This window comes from Mugil cephalus, chromosome 17, assembly GCF_022458985.1.
Source record: "Mugil cephalus isolate CIBA_MC_2020 chromosome 17, CIBA_Mcephalus_1.1, whole genome shotgun sequence".
NCBI lineage: Eukaryota > Metazoa > Chordata > Actinopteri > Mugiliformes > Mugilidae > Mugil > Mugil cephalus.
This window is the reverse complement of record NC_061786.1, coordinates 24,105,808-24,125,547: the sequence shown is the minus strand read 5'-3', so window position 1 is coordinate 24,125,547 and position 19,740 is coordinate 24,105,808. Positions and strand designations below refer to the sequence as shown.

General features: G+C 50.2%; 2 protein-coding genes across 2 annotated transcripts; both read right to left on the bottom strand.

The window, feature by feature from the left end:
* Window positions 1-200: 200 nt before the first annotated feature.
* traf3 (TNF receptor-associated factor 3) lies at window positions 201-8,643 on the bottom strand. Its single transcript, XM_047611140.1, has 14 exons — window positions 8,317-8,643; window positions 6,623-6,770; window positions 6,387-6,549; window positions 6,235-6,286; window positions 6,028-6,132; window positions 4,962-5,126; window positions 4,522-4,602; window positions 4,366-4,440; window positions 3,874-3,966; window positions 3,652-3,792; window positions 3,188-3,365; window positions 2,759-3,102; window positions 1,351-1,542; window positions 201-1,267 (listed from the first exon to the last, which is right to left on the bottom strand). Exons 2-14 carry the CDS (start codon window positions 6,765-6,767, stop codon window positions 1,232-1,234), a joined length of 1,770 nt encoding a protein of 589 aa, XP_047467096.1. The 5' UTR covers window positions 6,768-6,770; window positions 8,317-8,643; the 3' UTR covers window positions 201-1,231.
* A 934-nt stretch (window positions 8,644-9,577) lies between these two features.
* On the bottom strand, window positions 9,578-19,636 carry rcor1 (REST corepressor 1). The gene is made up of 13 exons (XM_047611145.1): window positions 18,358-19,636; window positions 18,212-18,271; window positions 17,343-17,423; window positions 16,407-16,459; window positions 15,174-15,335; window positions 12,689-12,807; window positions 12,079-12,157; window positions 11,871-11,921; window positions 10,855-11,001; window positions 10,684-10,761; window positions 10,551-10,608; window positions 10,132-10,373; window positions 9,578-10,026 (listed from the first exon to the last, which is right to left on the bottom strand). Exons 1-13 carry the CDS (start codon window positions 18,536-18,538, stop codon window positions 9,982-9,984), a joined length of 1,356 nt encoding a protein of 451 aa, XP_047467101.1. The 5' UTR covers window positions 18,539-19,636; the 3' UTR covers window positions 9,578-9,981.
* Window positions 19,637-19,740: the final 104 nt, after the last annotated feature.

Below are 19,740 nucleotides of genomic sequence, written 5' to 3'. Positions count from 1 at the left end.
GAGGAACAGAATGTCCACTGCTTCATTATTTCTTAACTTCTACCATGTTCATCTGGCGTTTTTTATTCAGGTTCAGTTTATTCTGGATTTCCTGGACTCGGTCTGTCTAGTTTATACATTAAAACCAAACGTTATTTTGTGGGATCTAGTTTGTCTGAGAACAACATCAACATCTTTTAAACCAGTAAATAAAAGTAAAATAAAAGCAGCTTTTCTTTTATTTCAGTTTTTAATTTCACACAACAAACACTCAAACTGTGCAAATGAAAAAAGTCTGTGGACGCTGAGAATCACTGAGGCCACGGAGGAGCTCCAGGTTCAGCCTTGTTCAGATAAACATCAGGTCTAATTAACCTGTTCATCAGAGACCAGTCTGATCAGTTATCCCCTAGAAACCTCCTGAACACCTCATGAATATCACCTGGGTTTGGACTGGAAGGAGTTTCTAATGCTCTGTTTTAACTGGACTGGTTCTGAACCGGTATGGACCAGCCTGAACCACTCTGAACCGGTATGGACCAGTCTGGACCGGTATGGACCGGTATGGACCAGCCTGAACCAGTCTGAACCACTCTGAACCGGTATAGACCGGTATGGACCGGTATGGACCAGTCTGAACCGGTATGGACCGGTATGGACCAGCCTGAACCACTCTGAACCGGTATAGACCGGTATGGACCGGTATGGACCAGTCTGAACCGGTATGGACCGGTATGGACCAGCCTGAACCACTCTGAACCGGTATGGACCGGTATGGACCAGTCTGAACCGGTATGGACCGGTGTGGACCGGGATGGACCAGTCTGAACCAAGCTCCTCTGTGGCTATGGTGGATTTCCCAGCATGCCTCGGTAAACGGGTAATAAACAGGAAGTAAAGCTCGATGCACAGCATCAGTAACGAGCGGCAACACTGTCCTCACTGTGTCGGCCATGTTGGCTCTGAGTGATGTCACCATGGTGATGTCATGGTAACGCTGATCCATTCACACACACATAAAGTTCTGAAGTCCACCAGCCAATCGGAGGAGGAGAAGCCTCAGTAAAGTTCTCTGTGATTGGCTGCTTCCTGTTTCTTCTTCTTTTTCTTCTGTTGTCTCGGCGTCGTTCTCAGACCGGACGGGCCTCCCACACCCCTCATCCTTCCCATCATGCTTTGCTCTGCTCGCCGTGGACTCGTGAGCTCATCTCAGACCAGGAGGTCAGAGGTCAGAGGTCAGAGAATCTCATCGTCACGGGTCAGGAAGGTCAGAGGTATCCACGGTAACCTGCAAATCAAACACATCAACAGTCCTCATCAACCAGCGGCCAATCAGGGCTCAAGGACCTGGGACTGGGACAGTGCCCCCACCTTGATGAAGATGGTATCGTCCTTGATGTAGCTGCCAGTGTCCAGGACGCTCTGGGCCACGAACAGGGGACACCCGGACGCGATGTTCATCTCCGCCACGGGACGCCTGAAGCTGCTGCTGTTGGGGTCCGGTTTAAAGGCGTCGCCCAAATGCTTCCTGGACGGACCCTGGTCCATGAGCATCAGGGTCACCTGGCGACAGATGGACCGGGTTAGAGGCCGGGTCAACCAGTGCTAAACCAAAGCTAAACCAGGGCTAAGTCAGGGCTAAACCAGGAGTAAACCTGGGCTAAATCAGGACTAAGCCTGGGCTAAAAATGGGGAGTAAACCAGGAGTAAACCAAGGCTAAACCAAAGCTAAACCAGGACTAAATCAAGTCTAATCCAGGGCCAAGTCAGGGATAAAACAGGAGAAAACCAAGGCTAAACCAGGACTAAACCAGGACTAAACCAAGGCTAAACCAGGACTAAACCATGACTAGACCAAGGCTAATCCAGGGCCAAGTCAGGTATAAAACAGGGATAAAACAGGAGTAAACCAGGAGTAAACCATGGCTAAACCAAGACTAAACCAAGTCTAATCCAGGGCCAAATCAGGGATAAAACAGGAGTAAAGTAGGACTAAACCAAGGCTAAACCAGGACTAAACCAAGGCTAAAAAAAGCTAATCCAGGGCCAAGTCAGGGATAAAACAGGAGTAAACCAGGAGTAAACCAAGGCTAAACCAAAGCTAAACCAAGGCTAAATCAGGGCTAAACCAAGGCTAAATCAGGGCTAAACCAGGAGTAAACCTGGGCTAAATCAGGACTAAGCCTGGGCTAAAAATGGGGAGTAAACCAGGAGTAAACCAAGGCTAAACCGAGGCTAAATCAGGGCTAAACCAGGGCCAAGTCAGGGATAAAACAGGCGTAAACCAGGAGTAAACCAATGCTAAACCAAAGTTAAAACAGGAGTAAACCAGGACTAAATTAGGACTAAATCAGGATTAAACCAGGACTAAACCAAGGCTAAACCAAAGCTAAACCAGGGCTAAGTCAGGGATAAAACAGGGATAAACCAGGGCTAAACCAGGACTAAACTAAGGCTAAAAAAGAGCTAATCCAGGGCCAAGTCAGGGATAAAACAGGAGTAAACCAGGAGTAAACCAAAGTTAAAACAGGAGTAAACCAGGACTAAATTAGGGCTAAATCAGGACTAAACCAGGACTAAACCAAGGCTAACTCAAGGATCATCCAGGGCCAAGTCAGGGATAAAAGAGGAGTAAACCAGGACTAAACCAAGGCTAAACCAGGACTAAATCAGTGCTAAACCAGGACTAAACCAAGGCTAATCCAGGGCCAAGTCAGGGCTAAACCAGGACTAAACCAGGGCTAAACCGAGGCTAATCCAGGAGTAAACGAGTCAGTACCTTCTGCTTGAAGGGCCAGGGCAGCAGGGCGTCGTACTCCCCCCTCATCACCACAAAGAACAGTGACAGGTGCGTCCCCTTGCCCATGCCGTCCCCGTTCAGGTAAACCCGGGCGCACATCTTGTAGCCGAAGTAGCCGGTGTAGAACGGCTGCGAGTAAAGAGACAGCGTCTTCGAAGCCACCGCCTCCTGTTTCCGCCTCTTGTAGTCGCGGATCTTCCAGATCAGAGTCCCGTTGTAGCTCGCCGTCTCCAGCACCTGGAACCGCAGGTCCATGTCGGCCAATCGGATCTCGTGGACGCTCAGCATGTCGTCATGGCGATTCAGCTGAGACTCCAGAGACGCTGCAGAGAGAAACAGACTGGTCAACTCTAGCAGATCTCAAACCACTGGGACTAGTCCCTACAGTCTCCCAGAGTCTGTTCTGACCCAGAGTGTGTGTTGTGGATCCGGTCCCGCTGCGCCCCCCTTGTTCCAGAGCGCTGAGCCTGGTCCTGACGTTCTCCAGCGTTCCCCTCAGGTTCTCCACCTCGTCTCTGAGCACCCGGAGAGAACGAAGCTCCAGCTCTACCTCCAGCAGCTTCTCTGAATGAGAGCTCATCAGTTTCTACAGGAGACAGACGGACGCGTTTAAAAGAATATCAGGACCAGTACGATCCAGACTGATCCATGGGTCAGGGTCTGCATCAAGAGATGTGATTGGTCCTCTTGGTGTCAGTGTGTTTCCTCCGGGTTCTAACTGATAGTTGTGGATCAGTAAAGAATGGGCCGGGTTAACTGAGGATGTTTGGAGACATGTGGACATGTGGACGGGTCGTGTTCAGACTGATTAGGTCTCAGACTGGGGTAGGACGCATTAGTGAGGCCCAGAGGCTACTGGGCTGTGGTGGTACCTGCATGGCAGCCAGTTTCTGCTCCATCTGCCGGTTCTTCTCTCTCAGCTCATCGTTCTGTTTCTCCAGGTCCGACAGTCGGCTGCTGAGAGCTGGAAGAACCTTGTACCTCTCCATCAGCTCACCTTTCACGTCCTCCACCTGGAAACAGCAACACTGCTCAAGAGGAGGTCCTAGGACTCACGATAACTACAGTAACCCAGACCTGGTCGCCATGGTTACCTTGGTCTCCAAGGAGCAGTTCCTGTTGGCCATCATCCTCAGGTGTTCAGCTGCAAAGGTCGACTCGTGTTGCCTCATGTCCTGGTTCAGACCCTGAAGGAACCAGAGTAAAACAGAACTGAGAGGAGCAGGAGGAGGAACAGGAGCAGCAGGAGGAGCAGCAGGAGGAGCAGGAGGAACAGGAGGAGGAGGAAAAGGAGGAGGAGCAGGAGGAGGAACAGCAGGAGGAGGAAAAGGAGCAGCAGCAGGAGCAGGAGGAGGAGGAGGAACAGGAGGAGGAAAAGGAAGAAGAGCAGCAGGAGGAACAGGAGCAGCAGCAGGAGCAGCAGGAGGAGCAGCAGGAGGAACAGCAGGAGGAGGAGGAAAAGGAGGAGGAGCAGCAGCAGGAGCAGCAGGAGGAGCAGCAGGAGGAGCAGGAGGAGCAGCAGCAGGAGCAGCAGGAGGAGCAGCAGGAGGAGCAGCAGGAGGAGCAGCAGGAGGAGCAGGAGTTACCTTGAAGGTGCAGCCGTAGCGCTGGAACTGGCAGCTGACCTGAGCTTTGGGACAGTCGTGCTGGTGGCTGGAGAGCTGAAACAAAGAGTCAATGGGATCAGTATCACAATACGTCTGGTACTGGACCGGACTGAGGAGGACGAACTGGACCAGTACCTCGCTCCGGGGCAGGGAGGAGAAGGAGCAGTGGTTGGGACATGACACCGGGAACGCTGGACACACCGTCTCTTTGTGTTTCTGAAAAGACACAAAACTGTTCTGATTCCAGAGACACAACGTTTAAACATCCATGGACTCCAGGTCCTCTAGGGGGACAGTGTCCCGCATTAAATCAGACCAGTCTTTATCTTCTTAGTGAGGTCTCTGATTGGACACATTGTCCTGTTCATGTCTCTGTGTTTCCTGTCCAGGGACTGAGGATGCTAATTAGCATCATTGCTATAATCCATCATATTTACGCCTGTTGCTGCCTGGACAGATGTTCATTAATGAGCTCTGTCCCCATCGAAGACATCAAATAAATGAACAAACAAACAAACACAGTAGCAGCTGCCTGAGTCAGCTGTTCCATCAGCTGTTCCATCAGCTGTTCCTACCTGCAGGTCAGTCAGGGGCATCTTGGTGGAGCAGAACTCACAGCTGGTCTCTCTGTGTTTACATTTCCAGCTCAGGTGGTCGGGGATCTCCTTCCTCATCATTCGCTCTTTACATTTCCCCAGAGGACAAGGAACCTCGAAGAACGGACACACGTTCAGGTGGTCCTGGAAACACAGGTGCATCCGTGAATGAAACATCGGAACCAACAGCTCAGACAGTTTAAGGCTCAACGTTCGTTAATGACGACATTCTGGGTAAACCTCCTTCTTATTTATCTTTTTACTTGGAAACAAGGAAGCTACAGTCTCCACTCAGTGGACAGAAATGAGCTATTAGGCTTTGGCTCCAGATGTTTGGAATAAGCTTCGATCTGAAGTGCATCTATGAAACCTCAGCGCTGGGACTGGATCTAAAGCTCTGATGGAGACAGTGGAGACAGTGTCCATGATGAGGACATGTCCCGTCTCTGATGAGAACGTTTGGAAGGAAGACACATCCTCTTGTGTGTGTGTGTGTGTGTGAGTATATATGTAAATGCATTAATACATGTTTACATATTTATGTATCTATCTATAATCTCCTCCTCTCTGGAGGACGTCCAGGCTGTGTTACTGTGTGTGAGGAGCACTGGTTTTATCAGAGAGGACATGTTCTGGGTCCAGGATGGACTGTGATGGACATTAGACAGAAGACGCTCTGTTGCCACGGTAACAGCAGTGGTTTATACTTAAAATCCAAGTATAAACAGTTAGAAACAAAATACAGAGAGAAAGAGACTCAATGTCCAACAGAAGGTCTGATCTGTTTCACCTTCTAATCCCACTATTGTTATTGTTATTATTATTATTGTTATTGTTGTTGTTGTTATTATCATTATCATTATTGTTGTTGTTGTTGTTGTCATTATTATTGTTGTTGTTGTTGTCTGTGTGGACGCCGGTGGTCACCATCACTAATACAGACGTATTTCTGTGGGTCAGTAACAGGAACCAGGACCAGAGAAGGATTCACTGGTTTGTTTTGATCTTTTCATCTGGTTTCGTTTGGTTCAGTCTAAATTCTCACTGGGATCTGCTGCAGACTCATCTGCTCCTGGCAGCCGCTGGCTTCACTGCGACAGAAAACCTTCAACGCCATGATCTCCCGCTGGCAGCAAACATCTTTGAAGATCTGGACAGGAGGGACAGGAGGGACAGGAGACACAGATCAACATCACAAAGCTCAGCAGCCAATCACAGGTCAGAGGTCAGTGTGATGTCATTTCCTGCTGACCTTGTCTTTGAACAGCGGCTCCATGTCTGCAGGACACACTGGGTTCTGGTGGCTGCACGAGGACAGAGGACGTTAGAGGACATCAGAGACACCTGATGGCGGAGGCAGTAAATACACTGAACACCTGTCCGTCTCTAGGGGGACGTCCCTACCTGAGGATGTCCTCGATGCAGGTCTGACAGAACCGATGTCCACACTCCGTCTGCCGGGGTTGACTCAGGACCAGCCTGCAGGACTCGCAGCGGTATTTGTCCTCTGGAGTTTCTACAAAGTGGTCTCTGAATCCTCCATGAAGGGGCAGGAAACCCGCGGCACCTGAGGACACGAGGACACCTGTCATCGTCATGGAAACGCCCCAGGGACGTCCAGTGTGAGGACGGTGGTGTACCTGGCTGAGAGGACGGCTCGCTGGGAGGCCAGGGGTTGACCGGCCGGTGGGATGGGGGGGCGCCAGGGGGCGGGATGAGGGAGGGCGCCGCCTGCTGGAGGGGAACCTGGACCTCCCTCCCATCAGGACTCCTCCCCGCGGACATGACCTGAGGACCAAGCACAGCAGGACTCAGACCCAGACCCAGAACCAGAACCAGAACCAGACCCAGACCCAGACCCAGAACCAGAACCAGAACCAGTCTGCAGAGGAACTTGTTGAGGCAGCGCGGGGTTTTTCCTCAGAGCAGCTGACGTCCATTAATAACCTCTGAGCCTCCAAGGCCAGACTGAGGGAAACCCCAGTCCAGACTAAACCAGTTCATGACGTCATCGCTGGACTCCAGGAAGTCCCAGCATGCATCAGTGGGATGCTAATGAGCTGAGATCATGAACAGATCAGCTGATCACTTCCCATAAGGAAAACGCAGAGTCCGACAATAATAGCACATCTTCAGCTAAGCTAAGCTAAGCTACGCTAAGATAGCAGTTCAAATGTCTAAACGTTCATCTTCACTCAAAGAAACATAAAACACACAACAACACAACTCGGTGGTGTGTAGTTTTTTGTATTTTTTCATTGTGTAGTTTTTAAGGAAGTGATGATGATTCCAGCATCTGGCAGAAAAAACACAGAAAATTCCCTCGAGTTCTGCTTCGACTTTTCTCGTCAGTCAAAGTGAAACTTCACCTGAAGTCGGTGTTTCACTTCAGCTGCAACTCGTCAACGTTCAAGAACTCAGAGACCAGGTCCGACCCGAGACCTGGTCCGACCCGAGATTCATCTCTCTGAATGAGCTCAGACCGGACCGTCCCTGGTCCCTGGACCCTGGTCCCTGGACCCTGGTCCCTGTCCTCAGACCAGACCAGACTGTCACTGGTCCCCAGTCCTCGGTCAGATGGTCCCTGTGGGGTTCTGGGTTGACCCGGGTCCAGCCCAGACTCTAATGGGAAGTGAGGAGCTTGATCTGCCTGTCAATCAACCACAGCTGTAACCGTTGATCTGAACTCATCAGTAATTAATCAGAGATTTTAATTAATGATCCGTGATCAAAGTCACCCCTCATCCATCAGCTGATCATCACTAAACCACCATCGGACCAGAACTTCGTTTACTTTCAGCTCCTCAACAGAAACATCTCAGACCAACAATTAATAACATTAAACCTAATTACTAATTCACGACAGGATAATAACCGATAAGAACAGAAACATATTCACTCGATTCACTCTGAGTTCGATTGCTCAGGTCTGACCGAAGCGTCTCTGTTTCTGTCACTGATCAGGTTATAAATAAAGTTGTGAATAAAATTATTAATTAGCTTTTCAATTACCTTGTTGCTCGTATTATTGATCAGACTCTCAATACAGTTGATGATTATCTCATTATTTACCTTGTAGCTCGTGCAAATGATCAGGTTATAAATAAAGTTTCCATTTAGCTTATTAATTAGCTCTTTAATTAGCCTGTAGCTCGTGCTATGGGTCTCCGGTAATGAGCCGATGTAAACACTGAGTGTTAGTGCTAACGGACCGTTAGCTTAGCTTGTAGTTTAAACGCGGACAGCTTAGCTTAGCTTAGCATCCCCGCCGCTAGCCTCCGCTCCTGCTCCTGCTCCGGGTCCGGGTCTTTTGTCTCCTCTCAGCGGGACTCACATGAATCTCCTCCCCAGGCCGCAGCTCCTCTCCGCGGCTCCGCGGCTCCTCGGTGGACTCTGTCCGGGATTCAAACCGTCAACCTGCCGCTGCCGCTGTGTCGGAGCCTCCGGGCCTCGGGGAGACTCCTCATGGTCCGGGTCCGGGTTCGGGTTCGGGGTGGTCCGGGTCCTGTGGGTTGTGTCCGTGTGTGAGAGAGAGAAGAGAGCGGATCCAGCTCAGAGATCCAGCGGCAGGTCAGAGCTGGAACCTGGAACCTGGAACCCTGGAAACCCCCTCCGCTACTTCCGCCCAGGAAATCCCCCAGCAGCCCCGGGCCGCAGGGACCGGACCGGCCACCGGGGGGCGCTGCTTCGCTTTAACAATCAATGTCATTTTAACAGGCTTTAAATTCCTCTTCGACCGAATTTATATGTTTACACACACACACACACACACACACACACACACACATATAAACAACACATTACGACTTTGTGTTTCTAGAAGGTTTAAGATAAAATACTAACATCAGACTTGATCCTGCAGTAAAATGCAGATGTTATATAAAACCCAGAAAAAGACAAGAGAACAAAAACGAAACCTTCTAAATGTGTTAATGGGTGCGAGAATGATGTGTGTTCCTTAGAAAATAAATAAACACACAGATTAAACTGAAGTGAAAGTGTTGAGTTCTAAATGTCTGAGTCAGGATCAGGATCAGAACCTGGAATTAGTTCTGATCGGTCTCCAAAGAAACAAACATCATCTAAATGTTCCCCAGGTTTAGGTTTTTGCTTTCTTCTGGATTTTGTTCTTAAAAAATGAACGAAGAATCTGAAATACACAACATAGAAATATTAGACTAAAATGAGCCGATATTACATATCAGAGACACAATCTGCTGTGACCAACAACTAAACTCGATGACTCGCGTGTTTTGAGTCGTTTTTATGAAGTAATAAAACTAAACAAACTCATCTATACATCATTTTAAATCTTTCCTTCAGTTTTAAACCAACCGTCAACAACAGATCTAGACTCCATGAAAAGATTAAATACTTTGTCATCTTCAAAGAAGCGGAGGAGGAATCCTTGTTGATGTGGATTTGTTTTTATTCTCATTTGTTTCTGATCTGTGATGACATTATCTTGTCAGAAGCACTGATTCAGTCCAGAAGAAATATAGTTAAAAAAGAAACCAAAAGTGAGACACTGAATGATGACGCCTGTTACCGGGGAAATGTTCTGATGACGTTAGTGAAGAAACTGAAAGGACTCGTTTTATTGGTGAACTTTGGCTTTATTGTCTTTCCTCTAAAAGGTCCTAAAAAAGAACAGGACGAGGCTTCAGGACAGGCCACGCCCCTACCTGAGCCGCATCATCAGTTCAACCCCCACCCCTCAGACAAAAACATAAAACAAGTCAAAAACAAATTCAGATTAAAAAGAGAAAGTAAATGGAAAGAAACAGGCCCCTCCCCCTTTTGACTGACAGGTCATGTCTGACTCCTGATTGGTCCAGAGAGCATGGTGATGGCAGGTGATGACATGAACCCCCTACCTGATGAAGATAAGCTGAGAAACAGGAAATAAAATAAAGTCACACACACTAATAATAAAACCCAGAGGGTGGAGCCTGGCGTTGAGGGCGGGGCATAGATGGAGAGGTGGAGTCCGAGGGTCTCAGGACGCCAGAGGCTTCTCAGAGTCCACGGGAGAGGACGAGTCCTGGGGGACAATAACAGAGACAATCAGCTGAGAGCCGTCAATCAGACATTAACTACGACTCCCAGAACCAGAGCATTGTGGGAGAACATGGCGCCTCCTCCTCACCTCCTTTGTCTGCTTGACCTCCTCATCCTCAGCAGGACACACCTCCATCTTCTCCTCCAGCTTGTCCTCCTCTCCTCCCCCGTCTCCCCCCTCCATCCCGTGTTCAGCCTCCCACTCCTGGAGAACTTCGTCCAGGTTAAACCTGCGTCTGTAGTTCACCAAGAAGTTCTTCACCTGCACCACCGACTTGTTACCGATGACGTCTGAGATGGCCTGGAAGTCCCGCCCATACTTCCTGATGGCTGCGAAGGATTGGACAAGATTCACCGACCAATCACACACTCGCAGGTGTTTTTACAACGTCCAGGTTTAACCTTGGGCTGTGTCAAGCGTTTACAGGTGTGCAGGTGTGTGCAGGTGGGTGCAGGTGTGTGCAGGTGTGTGCAGGTGTGTGCAGGTGTATCAGGTACAGGTGTTACCTTGTACTGCCAGCAGTTGCTCCTCTGTGGTCCAACGATTGTTGAACTTCTGATTCATCTGAAAGAGAAACATCAAGCGTCACCTGTCGATCAGCGCCTGGTCTCGGAGGAAGTGGCGTGTTGCCATGGTTACCTCAGGTTGCCTGAACTCGTCCACCCCTGACGCCAGCTTCTCTTTCAGCGTGCCGTTGGTCTGTTTGATGGACTGAATCTGAAACAGAGACACCGACAGGTGGGTGGACAGGTAGAGAGACAGACAGGTAGAGACTGATAGACAGACAGGTAGAGACACAGGCAGACAAACCTGTCTCTTGATGGACACCAGCTGACCGTCCAGGTGTCTGATGAGTCCCTGAGCAGACGAAGACGACAGAGACACTACGTCCTGCTGGTTGAGAAACATTCCTCTGGGAGGACGCTTCTTCATCCGCTGAGACGCCTTCCCACCTGTCTACAGGTGAGCAGACAGACAGGTTACTACTACCTGTCTACAGGTGAGCAGACAGACAGACAGACAGGTTACTACTACCTGTCTATAGGTGAGCAGACAGACAGACAGACAGACAGGTTACTACTACCTGTCTATAGGTGAGCAGACAGACAGACAGGTTACTACTACCTGTCTACAGGTGAGCAGACAGACAGACAGACAGGTTACTACTACCTGTCTACAGGTGAGCAGACAGACAGACAGGTTACTACTACCTGTCTACAGGTGAGCAGACAGACAGACAGGTTACTACTACCTGTCTACAGGTGAGCAGACAGACAGACAGACAGACAGGTTACTACTACCTGTCTACAGGTGAGCAGACAGACAGACAGGTTACTACTACCTGTCTACAGGTGAGCAGACAGACAGGTTACTACTACCTGTCTACAGGTGAGCAGACAGACAGGTTACTACTACCTGTCTACAGGTGAGCAGACAGACAGACAGACAGACAGGTTACTACTACCTGTCTACAGGTGAGCAGACAGACAGACATGTTACTACTACCTGTCTACAGGTGAGCAGACAGACAGACAGACAGACAGACAGACAGGTTACTACTACCTGTCTACAGGTGAGCAGACAGACAGACAGGTTACTACTACCTGTCTACAGGTGAGCAGACAGACAGACAGGTTACTACTACCTGTCTACAGGTGAGCAGACAGACAGACAGACAGACAGACAGGTTACTACTACCTGTCTACAGGTGAGCAGACAGACAGACAGACAGACAGACAGGTTACTACTACCTGTCTACAGGTGAGCAGACAGACAGACAGGTTACTACTACCTGTCTACAGGTGAGCTGATGCTCAGGTTCTTACCTTCAGGCCTGTAGCTGGTTTGACCTCTGACCTCTCTGATCCAGGACTCACCTGCAGACAGTAACCAGTCAGTAAACATAATCAAACAGTCAGTAACCAGTCAGTAAATATAGACAAACAGTCAGTAACCAGTCAGTAACCAGTTAGTAAATATAGACAAACAGTCAGTAACCAGTCAGTAAACATAAACAGTCAGTAACCAGTTTACCTCCTTCTTGTCGTCCTTATTTGGGTCAAACTCGAGGTCACTGGGCGGAGTCCCGTTTCCCTCCTCAACCTCATCATCACTGAAACAATCAACCAATCACAGTTAACTATGGTTCACACCTGTAGATAAACAGGTAGAGAGACAGGTAGACAGACAGGCAGAGACAGGCAGAGAGACGGGTAGACAGACAGGTAAAGAGACAGACAGAGAGACAGGTAGAGAGACAGACAGAGAGACAGGTAGACAGACAGGTAGAGAGACAGGTAGAGAGAGACAGGTAGACAGATAGAGAGACAGATAGAGAGACAGGTAAAGAGACAGACAGAGAGACAGGTAGAGAGACAGATAGAGAGACAGGTAAAGAGACAGGTAGACAGACAGATAGAGAGACAGGTAGAGAGAGACAGGTAGAGAGAGACAGGTAGACAGACAGGTAGAGAGACAGGTAAAGAGACAGACAGAGAGACAGGTAGACAGACAGATAGAGAGACAGGTAGACAGACAGATAGAGAGACAGGTAGAGAGACAGATAGACAGACAGGTAGACAGATAGAGAGACAGGTAGAGAGAGAAAGGTAAAGAGACAGACAGAGAGACAGGTGGAGCTCACCTGTTGTCTCTGTCCCTCTTGTGTTTCCTGGTCTGTCTGTCCATCAGACTGGTTTTACTGCGACTTTTCTTCCATGAGTAATAAAACCGAACCAGACTGGCCATGGACTTATCAGGAAGCTGGAACCAGAACCACAGGTTAGACCGGTTCTACTGGGTCTACTGCTGCCCCTGTTAAACATGGTCTACTGGGGCCCCTGTTAAACATGGTCTACTGGGGCCCCTGTTAAACATGGTCTACTGCTGCCCCTGTTAAACGTGGTCTACTGGGGCCCTGTTAAACGTGGTCTACTGGGGCCCCTGTTAAACGTGGTCTACTGGGGCCCCTGTTAAACGTGGTCTACCTGGCCCCTGTTAAACGTGGTCTACGGGGGCCCCTGTTAAACGTGGTCTACTGGGTCTAGTGGGGCCCCTGTTAAACGTGGTCTACTGGGCCCCTGTTAAACGTGGTCTACGGGGGCCCCTGTTAAACGTGGTCTACTGGGTCTACTGGGGCCCCTGTTAAACATGGTCTAGTGGGGCCCCTGTTAAACGTGGTCTATGGGGGCCCCTGTTAAACGTGGTCTACTGGGTCTACTGGGGCCCCTGTTAAACATGGTCTACTGGGCCCCTGTTAAACATGGTCTACTGGGCCCCTGTTAAACATGGTCTAGTGGGGCCCCTGTTAAACGTGGTCTACGGGGGCCCCTGTTAAACGTGGTCTACTGGGTCTACTGGGCCCCTGTTAAACGTGGTCTATTGGGGCCCCTGTTAAACATGGTCTACTGGGTCTACTGGGCCCCTGTTAAACGTGGTCTACGGGGGCCCCTGTTAAACGTGGTCTACGGGGGCCCCTGTTAAACGTGGTCTACTGCTGCCCCTGTTAAACGTGGTCTACTGGGGCCCCTGTTAAACGTGGTCTACGGGGGCCCCTGTTAAACGTGGTCTAGTGGGGCCCCTGTTAAACATGGTCTACGGGGGCCCCTGTTAAACGTGGTCTACTGGGTCTACTGGGCCCCTGTTAAACGTGGTCTACTGGGGCCCCTGTTAAACGTGGTCTACTGCTGCCCCTGTTGAACGTGGTCTACTGGGGCCCCTGTTAAACATGGTCTACTGCTGCCCCTGTTAAACATGGTCTACGGGGGCCCCTGTTAAACGTGGTCTACGGGGGCCCCTGTTAAACGTGGTCTACTGGGTCTACTGGGCCCCTGTTAAACGTGGTCTAGTGGGGCCCCTGTTAAACGTGGTCTAGTGGGGCCCCTGTTAAACGTGGTCTACGGGGGCCCCTGTTAAACGTGGTCTACGGGGGCCCCTGTTAAACGTGGTCTACTGGGGCCCCTGTTAAACGTGGTCTACTGGGGCCCTGTTAAACGTGGTCTACTGGGGCCCCTGTTAAACGTGGTCTACTGGGGCCCCTGTTAAACGTGGTCTACCTGGCCCCTGTTAAACGTGGTCTACGGGGGCCCCTGTTAAACGTGGTCTACTGGGTCTAGTGGGGCCCCTGTTAAACGTGGTCTACTGGGCCCCTGTTAAACGTGGTCTACGGGGGCCCCTGTTAAACGTGGTCTACTGGGTCTACTGGGGCCCCTGTTAAACATGGTCTAGTGGGGCCCCTGTTAAACGTGGTCTATGGGGGCCCCTGTTAAACGTGGTCTACTGGGTCTACTGGGGCCCCTGTTAAACATGGTCTACTGGGCCCCTGTTAAACATGGTCTACTGGGCCCCTGTTAAACATGGTCTAGTGGGGCCCCTGTTAAACGTGGTCTACGGGGGCCCCTGTTAAACGTGGTCTACTGGGTCTACTGGGCCCCTGTTAAACGTGGTCTATTGGGGCCCCTGTTAAACATGGTCTACTGGGTCTACTGGGCCCCTGTTAAACGTGGTCTACGGGGGCCCCTGTTAAACGTGGTCTACTGCTGCCCCTGTTAAACGTGGTCTACTGGGGCCCCTGTTAAACGTGGTCTACGGGGGCCCCTGTTAAACGTGGTCTAGTGGGGCCCCTGTTAAACATGGTCTACGGGGGCCCCTGTTAAACGTGGTCTACTGGGTCTACTGGGCCCCTGTTAAACGTGGTCTACTGGGGCCCCTGTTAAACGTGGTCTACTGCTGCCCCTGTTGAACGTGGTCTACTGGGGCCCCTGTTAAACGTGGTCTACTGGGGCCCCTGTTAAACGTGGTCTACGGGGGCCCCTGTTAAACGTGGTCTACTGCTGCCCCTGTTAAACATGGTCTACGGGGGCCCCTGTTAAACGTGGTCTACGGGGGCCCCTGTTAAACGTGGTCTACTGGGTCTACTGGGCCCCTGTTAAACGTGGTCTAGTGGGGCCCCTGTTAAACGTGGTCTAGTGGGGCCCCTGTTAAACGTGGTCTACGGGGGCCCCTGTTAAACGTGGTCTACGGGGGCCCCTGTTAAACGTGGTCTACTGGGGCCCCTGTTAAACGTGGTCTACTGGGGCCCCTGTTAAACGTGGTCTACTGGGCCCCTGTTAAACGTGGTCTACTGGTACCATCTGCTGGATGCGGTGGAAGCTCTTCCCGTGGAAGCTGAACGCTTGTTCGAACAGAACTCTGTCCTCCACCGTCCACTCATCAGGAAACGGGGTGAAGTTCGGGAGGTCGGCCAGAGACTTCTCTATGTTGTGTTTGTGCCAGAAGAGCATCCCCAGCGCCTGGAGACAGGGAGACAGACAGGTAGGGACAGGTAGGGACAGGGAGACAGACAGGTATGGACAGGTAGGGACAGATAGAGGCAGGGAGACAGACAGGTAGGGACAGGGAGACAGACAGGTAGGGACAGGTAGGGGCAGACAGGGACAGATAGAGGCAGGGAGACAGACAGGTAGGGACAGGTAGGGACAGGGAGACAGACAGGTAGGGACAGGTAGGGGCAAGGAGACAGACAGGTAGGGACAGGGAGACAGACAGGTAGGGACAGGTAGGGGCAAGGAGACAGACAGGTAGGGACAGGGAGACAGACAGGTAGGGACAGGTAGGGGCAGGGAGACAGACAGGTAGGAACAGGTAGGGACAGGGAGACAGACAGGTAGGGACAGGTAGGGGCAGGGAGACAGACAGGTAGGGACAGGTAGGGTCAGGGAGACAGACAGGTAGGAACAGGTAGGGACAGGTAGAGGCAGATAGGGACAAATAGGGACAGGGAGACAGACAGGTAGGGGCAGGGAGACAGACAGGTAGGGACAGGTAGGGACAGGGAGACAGACAGGTAGGGACAGGTAGGGGCAGATAGGGACAAATAGGGACAGGTAGAGGCAGATAGGGACAAATAGGGACAGGGAGACAGACAGGTAGGGACAGGAAGAGAAACAGGAAGAGAAACAGGTAGGGACAGGTAGAGGCAGGGAGACAGACAGGTAGGGACAAATAGGGACAGGGAGACAGACAGGTAGGGACAGGGAGACAGACAGGTAGGGACAGGGAGACAGACAGGGAGACAGACAGGTAGGGGCAGATAGGGACAAATAGGGACAGGGAGACAGACAGGTAGGGACAGGTAGGGGCAAGGAGACAGACAGGTAGGGACAGGTAGGGACAGGGAGACAGACAGGTAGGGACAGGTAGGGGCAGATAGGGACAAATAGGGACAGGGAGACAGACAGGTAGGGACAGGTAGGGGCAGGAAGACAGACAGGTAGGGACAGGTAGAGGCAGGGAGACAGACAGGTAGGAACAGGAAGAGAAACAGGTAGAGAGACAGGTGTTGTCCAGTTGTGGACATTTACCTGCTCCATGTTGTAGCCGTGTTTCTCTTTGGCGATAGCGATGTACTCATCCACTAAAACAGAGAAGTCAAGTTAGTCAGAGCTAACAGCTAATGGCTATCAGCTAACAGCTACCAGCTAACGTATAACAGCTATCAGCTAACGACTAATGGCTATCAGCTAACAACTAACAGCTACCAGCTAACAACTAACAACTATCAGCTAACGACTAACAGCTAACGACTAACAGCTAACAGCTAACGACTAACAGCTATCAGCTAACAACTAACAGCTAACATCTAACAACTATCAGCTAACGACTAACAGCTAACGACTAACAGCTATCAGCTAACGTCTAACAGCTACCAGCTATCAGCTAACATCTAACAACTAACAGCTATCATCTAACAACTAACAACTATCAGCTAACGACTAACAGCTATCAGCTAACAGCTACCAGCTAACAACTATCAGCTAACGACTAACAGCTACCAGCTAACGACTAACAGCTACCAGCTAACAGCCCACAGTTACCAGCTAACGACTACCAGCTAACAACTAACAACTACCAGCTAACGACTAACAGCTATCAGCTAACATCTAACAACTAACAGCTATCAGCTAACGACTAACAGCTATCATCTAACAACTAACAGCTACCAGCTAACGACTAACAGCTATCAGCTAACATCTAACAGCTATCAGCTAACAGCTAACGACTAACAGCTAACGACTTACAGCTACCAGCTAACAACTAACAACTATCAGCTAACGACTAACAGCTATCAGCTAACATCTAACAACCAACAGCTATCAGCTAACAGCTAACAGCTAACGACTAACAGCTATCATCTAACAGCTAACAGCTATCAGCTAACGACTAACAGCTAATGACTAACAGCTAACAGTTAACAATTAGCAGCTTTCAGCTAATGGCTAACAGCTACCAGTTCTTACACTGAGTCTGGTTCAGGCAGCTGCTCGGGATCCAAACCAACATCCCCAGATTGTCTCTGAGCTGAGCCGCCTGGGCCACATCTGGAAACAGAGATGAGCAATTAATCAATCAAGCCAAACTATTTAATAGTATCTAAAAAAGTAAATAAAAACCTGTGATTGACTGAACCAACAGATTTGAAAAGCAGTCAGAGACATATTTTAAAGGCTCCTGAAAGTCAAAGAACAGAGAAGTGAATGGATCATTACATTAGGGAACCAACACAAACCTGTTCATGAGGACAGAGGACAGAGGACAGAGGACATGGACCGGGACGTCTCCTCTGGACTCTACTAGTCCAGATGACTTTTTAAACGCTAGTTCTGTTAAAATAATTCAACTAAACCCTAAAGTGTTTCTGTTATTTAGCCACCGACAACAACGTAACAGCTTAAATACAGACTCAGATGAACCAACTTCTTCAGTTTTTAGAAACTAAAGCTGAATGTGTTCACACTAGTGTACCTAATGAAGTGGCCAGGGGGGTAGGAGTCAGGTTTTAGGAGGTTCAGGTCACCTGATCCAACATGTCCGCCATCACAGGACTGCAGGTCTGGACCCAGGGAACTTAACGTCTCAGTGCACTGTGATGCTGGACTTTAAGGGGTTCCTAATGTTCTGGCCACCCCATGATCAGTGTACAGACTGTAACATGTGGATCAGAACCAGAACCAGTTCCACAACCCAAATACCCTAGACACGTCATGAACACGACCAGAACCGAAATCAGAGGCTCAGGTGGACCAGGAACCAGTAGCAGGAACTTTAGGGCTTGTGCTGTTCGAGGCTATCACCGGCCCTAGGCTACCGAGCCCCGTTTTAGTCTTACCTGGGTCAAAGTCCGGAACCACGGCCTGGTACTGCGGTCCGACCCGCATCCCTCCTCCACCTGCACACAGACACACTTCAGAACCGAATCCAGAACTCTGGTTTCAGGCGGTCCACGGCTGTGCTGCTGAGACCGAGACTACCCACCATGCTCCTCGTCGCTGCTGGACCCTGAACTTCCTTCCTCCCAACAGCTGTTGGTGCTAGTTCCATTACCGGACAGGTTCTTCCCGCCGGGGTTCGCTGTGGCTCCGGGTCCGCTGCCTGTCGGAGCCCGCCCTCTCCTCTTCCCCGGAGCCTCCGGGTTCCTCTCCAGCATCGCCGGCATCGGGAGGACGGAGTTAGCAGTTCCGGCTAATCGCTAGCTGCTATCTTAGGCTAACTGTTAGCCTGTTAACTTCCCTGTCTGCAAACGGACCCGAACCGGAGCTGGACTCAGAGTTCGGGCCGGGGCAGCAGCGGGACGGTTCGGTGTGAAACAGAAAATCTGGGTCCAAAGTTCGCACCGAAGACTCTTTAGCCACAGCTAGCATCTAACGAGGCTCCGCCGTTAGCTGCTAACGAGGCTCCGCAGCTAACAGCTAACGAGGCTCCGCAGCTAACAGCTAAGGCTAGCTGCTAACGAGGCTCCGAGTGGGAAAAGTTCCGGAACAAACATCCAGAACCAGAACAAACTAGCCAGAACCGGACCGACACCGGGAGTCCGACTCAGAGCCGAACACAGGCCGAACCACCGAGTCAGGCTGAATGAGGGCGATCAGAGAGCGGAGAGGGAGGAGGAACAGATCCGGGAGGAGGAACCGATCTCTGTTGCCATCACAGGTCAACCGGAGAGGAACCGGAGCGGAACCGGATCACGAAGCGCACCTTACCCGTTCAGATGGCGCATTTGATTAAAGTACTCCGATTAAAGACCCGACCGGGACCAGATGACTGAATTAGAAATAAAATATTTAATTAAGAAATCTGTTACAAGAAGAAAAAAATCACAGCAGCGGCAGCTGACCAGCAGAGGGCGCCATCATTAAATATAAAAATGTTTATAACAAATATATAATATATATTATGTGTAAAATAAGTAAAAATAAAGAAACTTTATAGAAGTCCAGTTCAAGATGACCTGGATACCTCGTAAATCATCATGATAATAATATTATTATTAATTACTTCTGTATGTATGTCTTCAGTGACACCTCCTCGTTAGATGCTAACTCACTAGCTATACCAGCTACAACTCACTTAAGATCCTGCAGTTCCAGTATTGTTCACTAGAGGCGTCCTCCTCGTTGAACCAGCATGTTTCCGTCCTGCTTCAAAACCAGTTCTGGGGCCTCATGTACAAAGGGTGCGCGCGCTCAAAAATGTTGCGTGCGTTTTTTTGTTTTTGTCTTTTGTCTTTTTCATGGCAAAATTCAGATGTATCAAGAGTGAAATGACGTGGAAATGACGTGGAAATGTGCGGTGCGTCACCAGACTTCATGCATACGCGCGTATCTACACACGTTGGACCTTTGGCGACACCTAGAGGTG

Coding starts and splice junctions, on each gene's coding strand:
- traf3 (XM_047611140.1), bottom strand. CDS start 6,767: ATGTCCGCGGGGAGGAGTCCTGATGGGAGGGAGGTCCAGGTTCCCCTC. Junction 3,967..4,365: donor GCTACGGCTGCACCTTCAAG/GTAACTCCTGCT, acceptor TGGTTCCTTCAG/GGTCTGAACCAGGACATGAG. Junction 3,103..3,187: donor ATCCACAACACACACTCTGG/GTCAGAACAGAC, acceptor TTCTCTCTGCAG/CGTCTCTGGAGTCTCAGCTG.
- rcor1 (XM_047611145.1), bottom strand. CDS start 18,538: ATGCCGGCGATGCTGGAGAGGAACCCGGAGGCTCCGGGGAAGAGGAGA. Junction 12,158..12,688: donor AAGAGGGACAGAGACAACAG/GTGAGCTCCACC, acceptor TGATTGTTTCAG/TGATGATGAGGTTGAGGAGG. Junction 10,609..10,683: donor ACGAGTTCAGGCAACCTGAG/GTAACCATGGCA, acceptor TTTCTCTTTCAG/ATGAATCAGAAGTTCAACAA.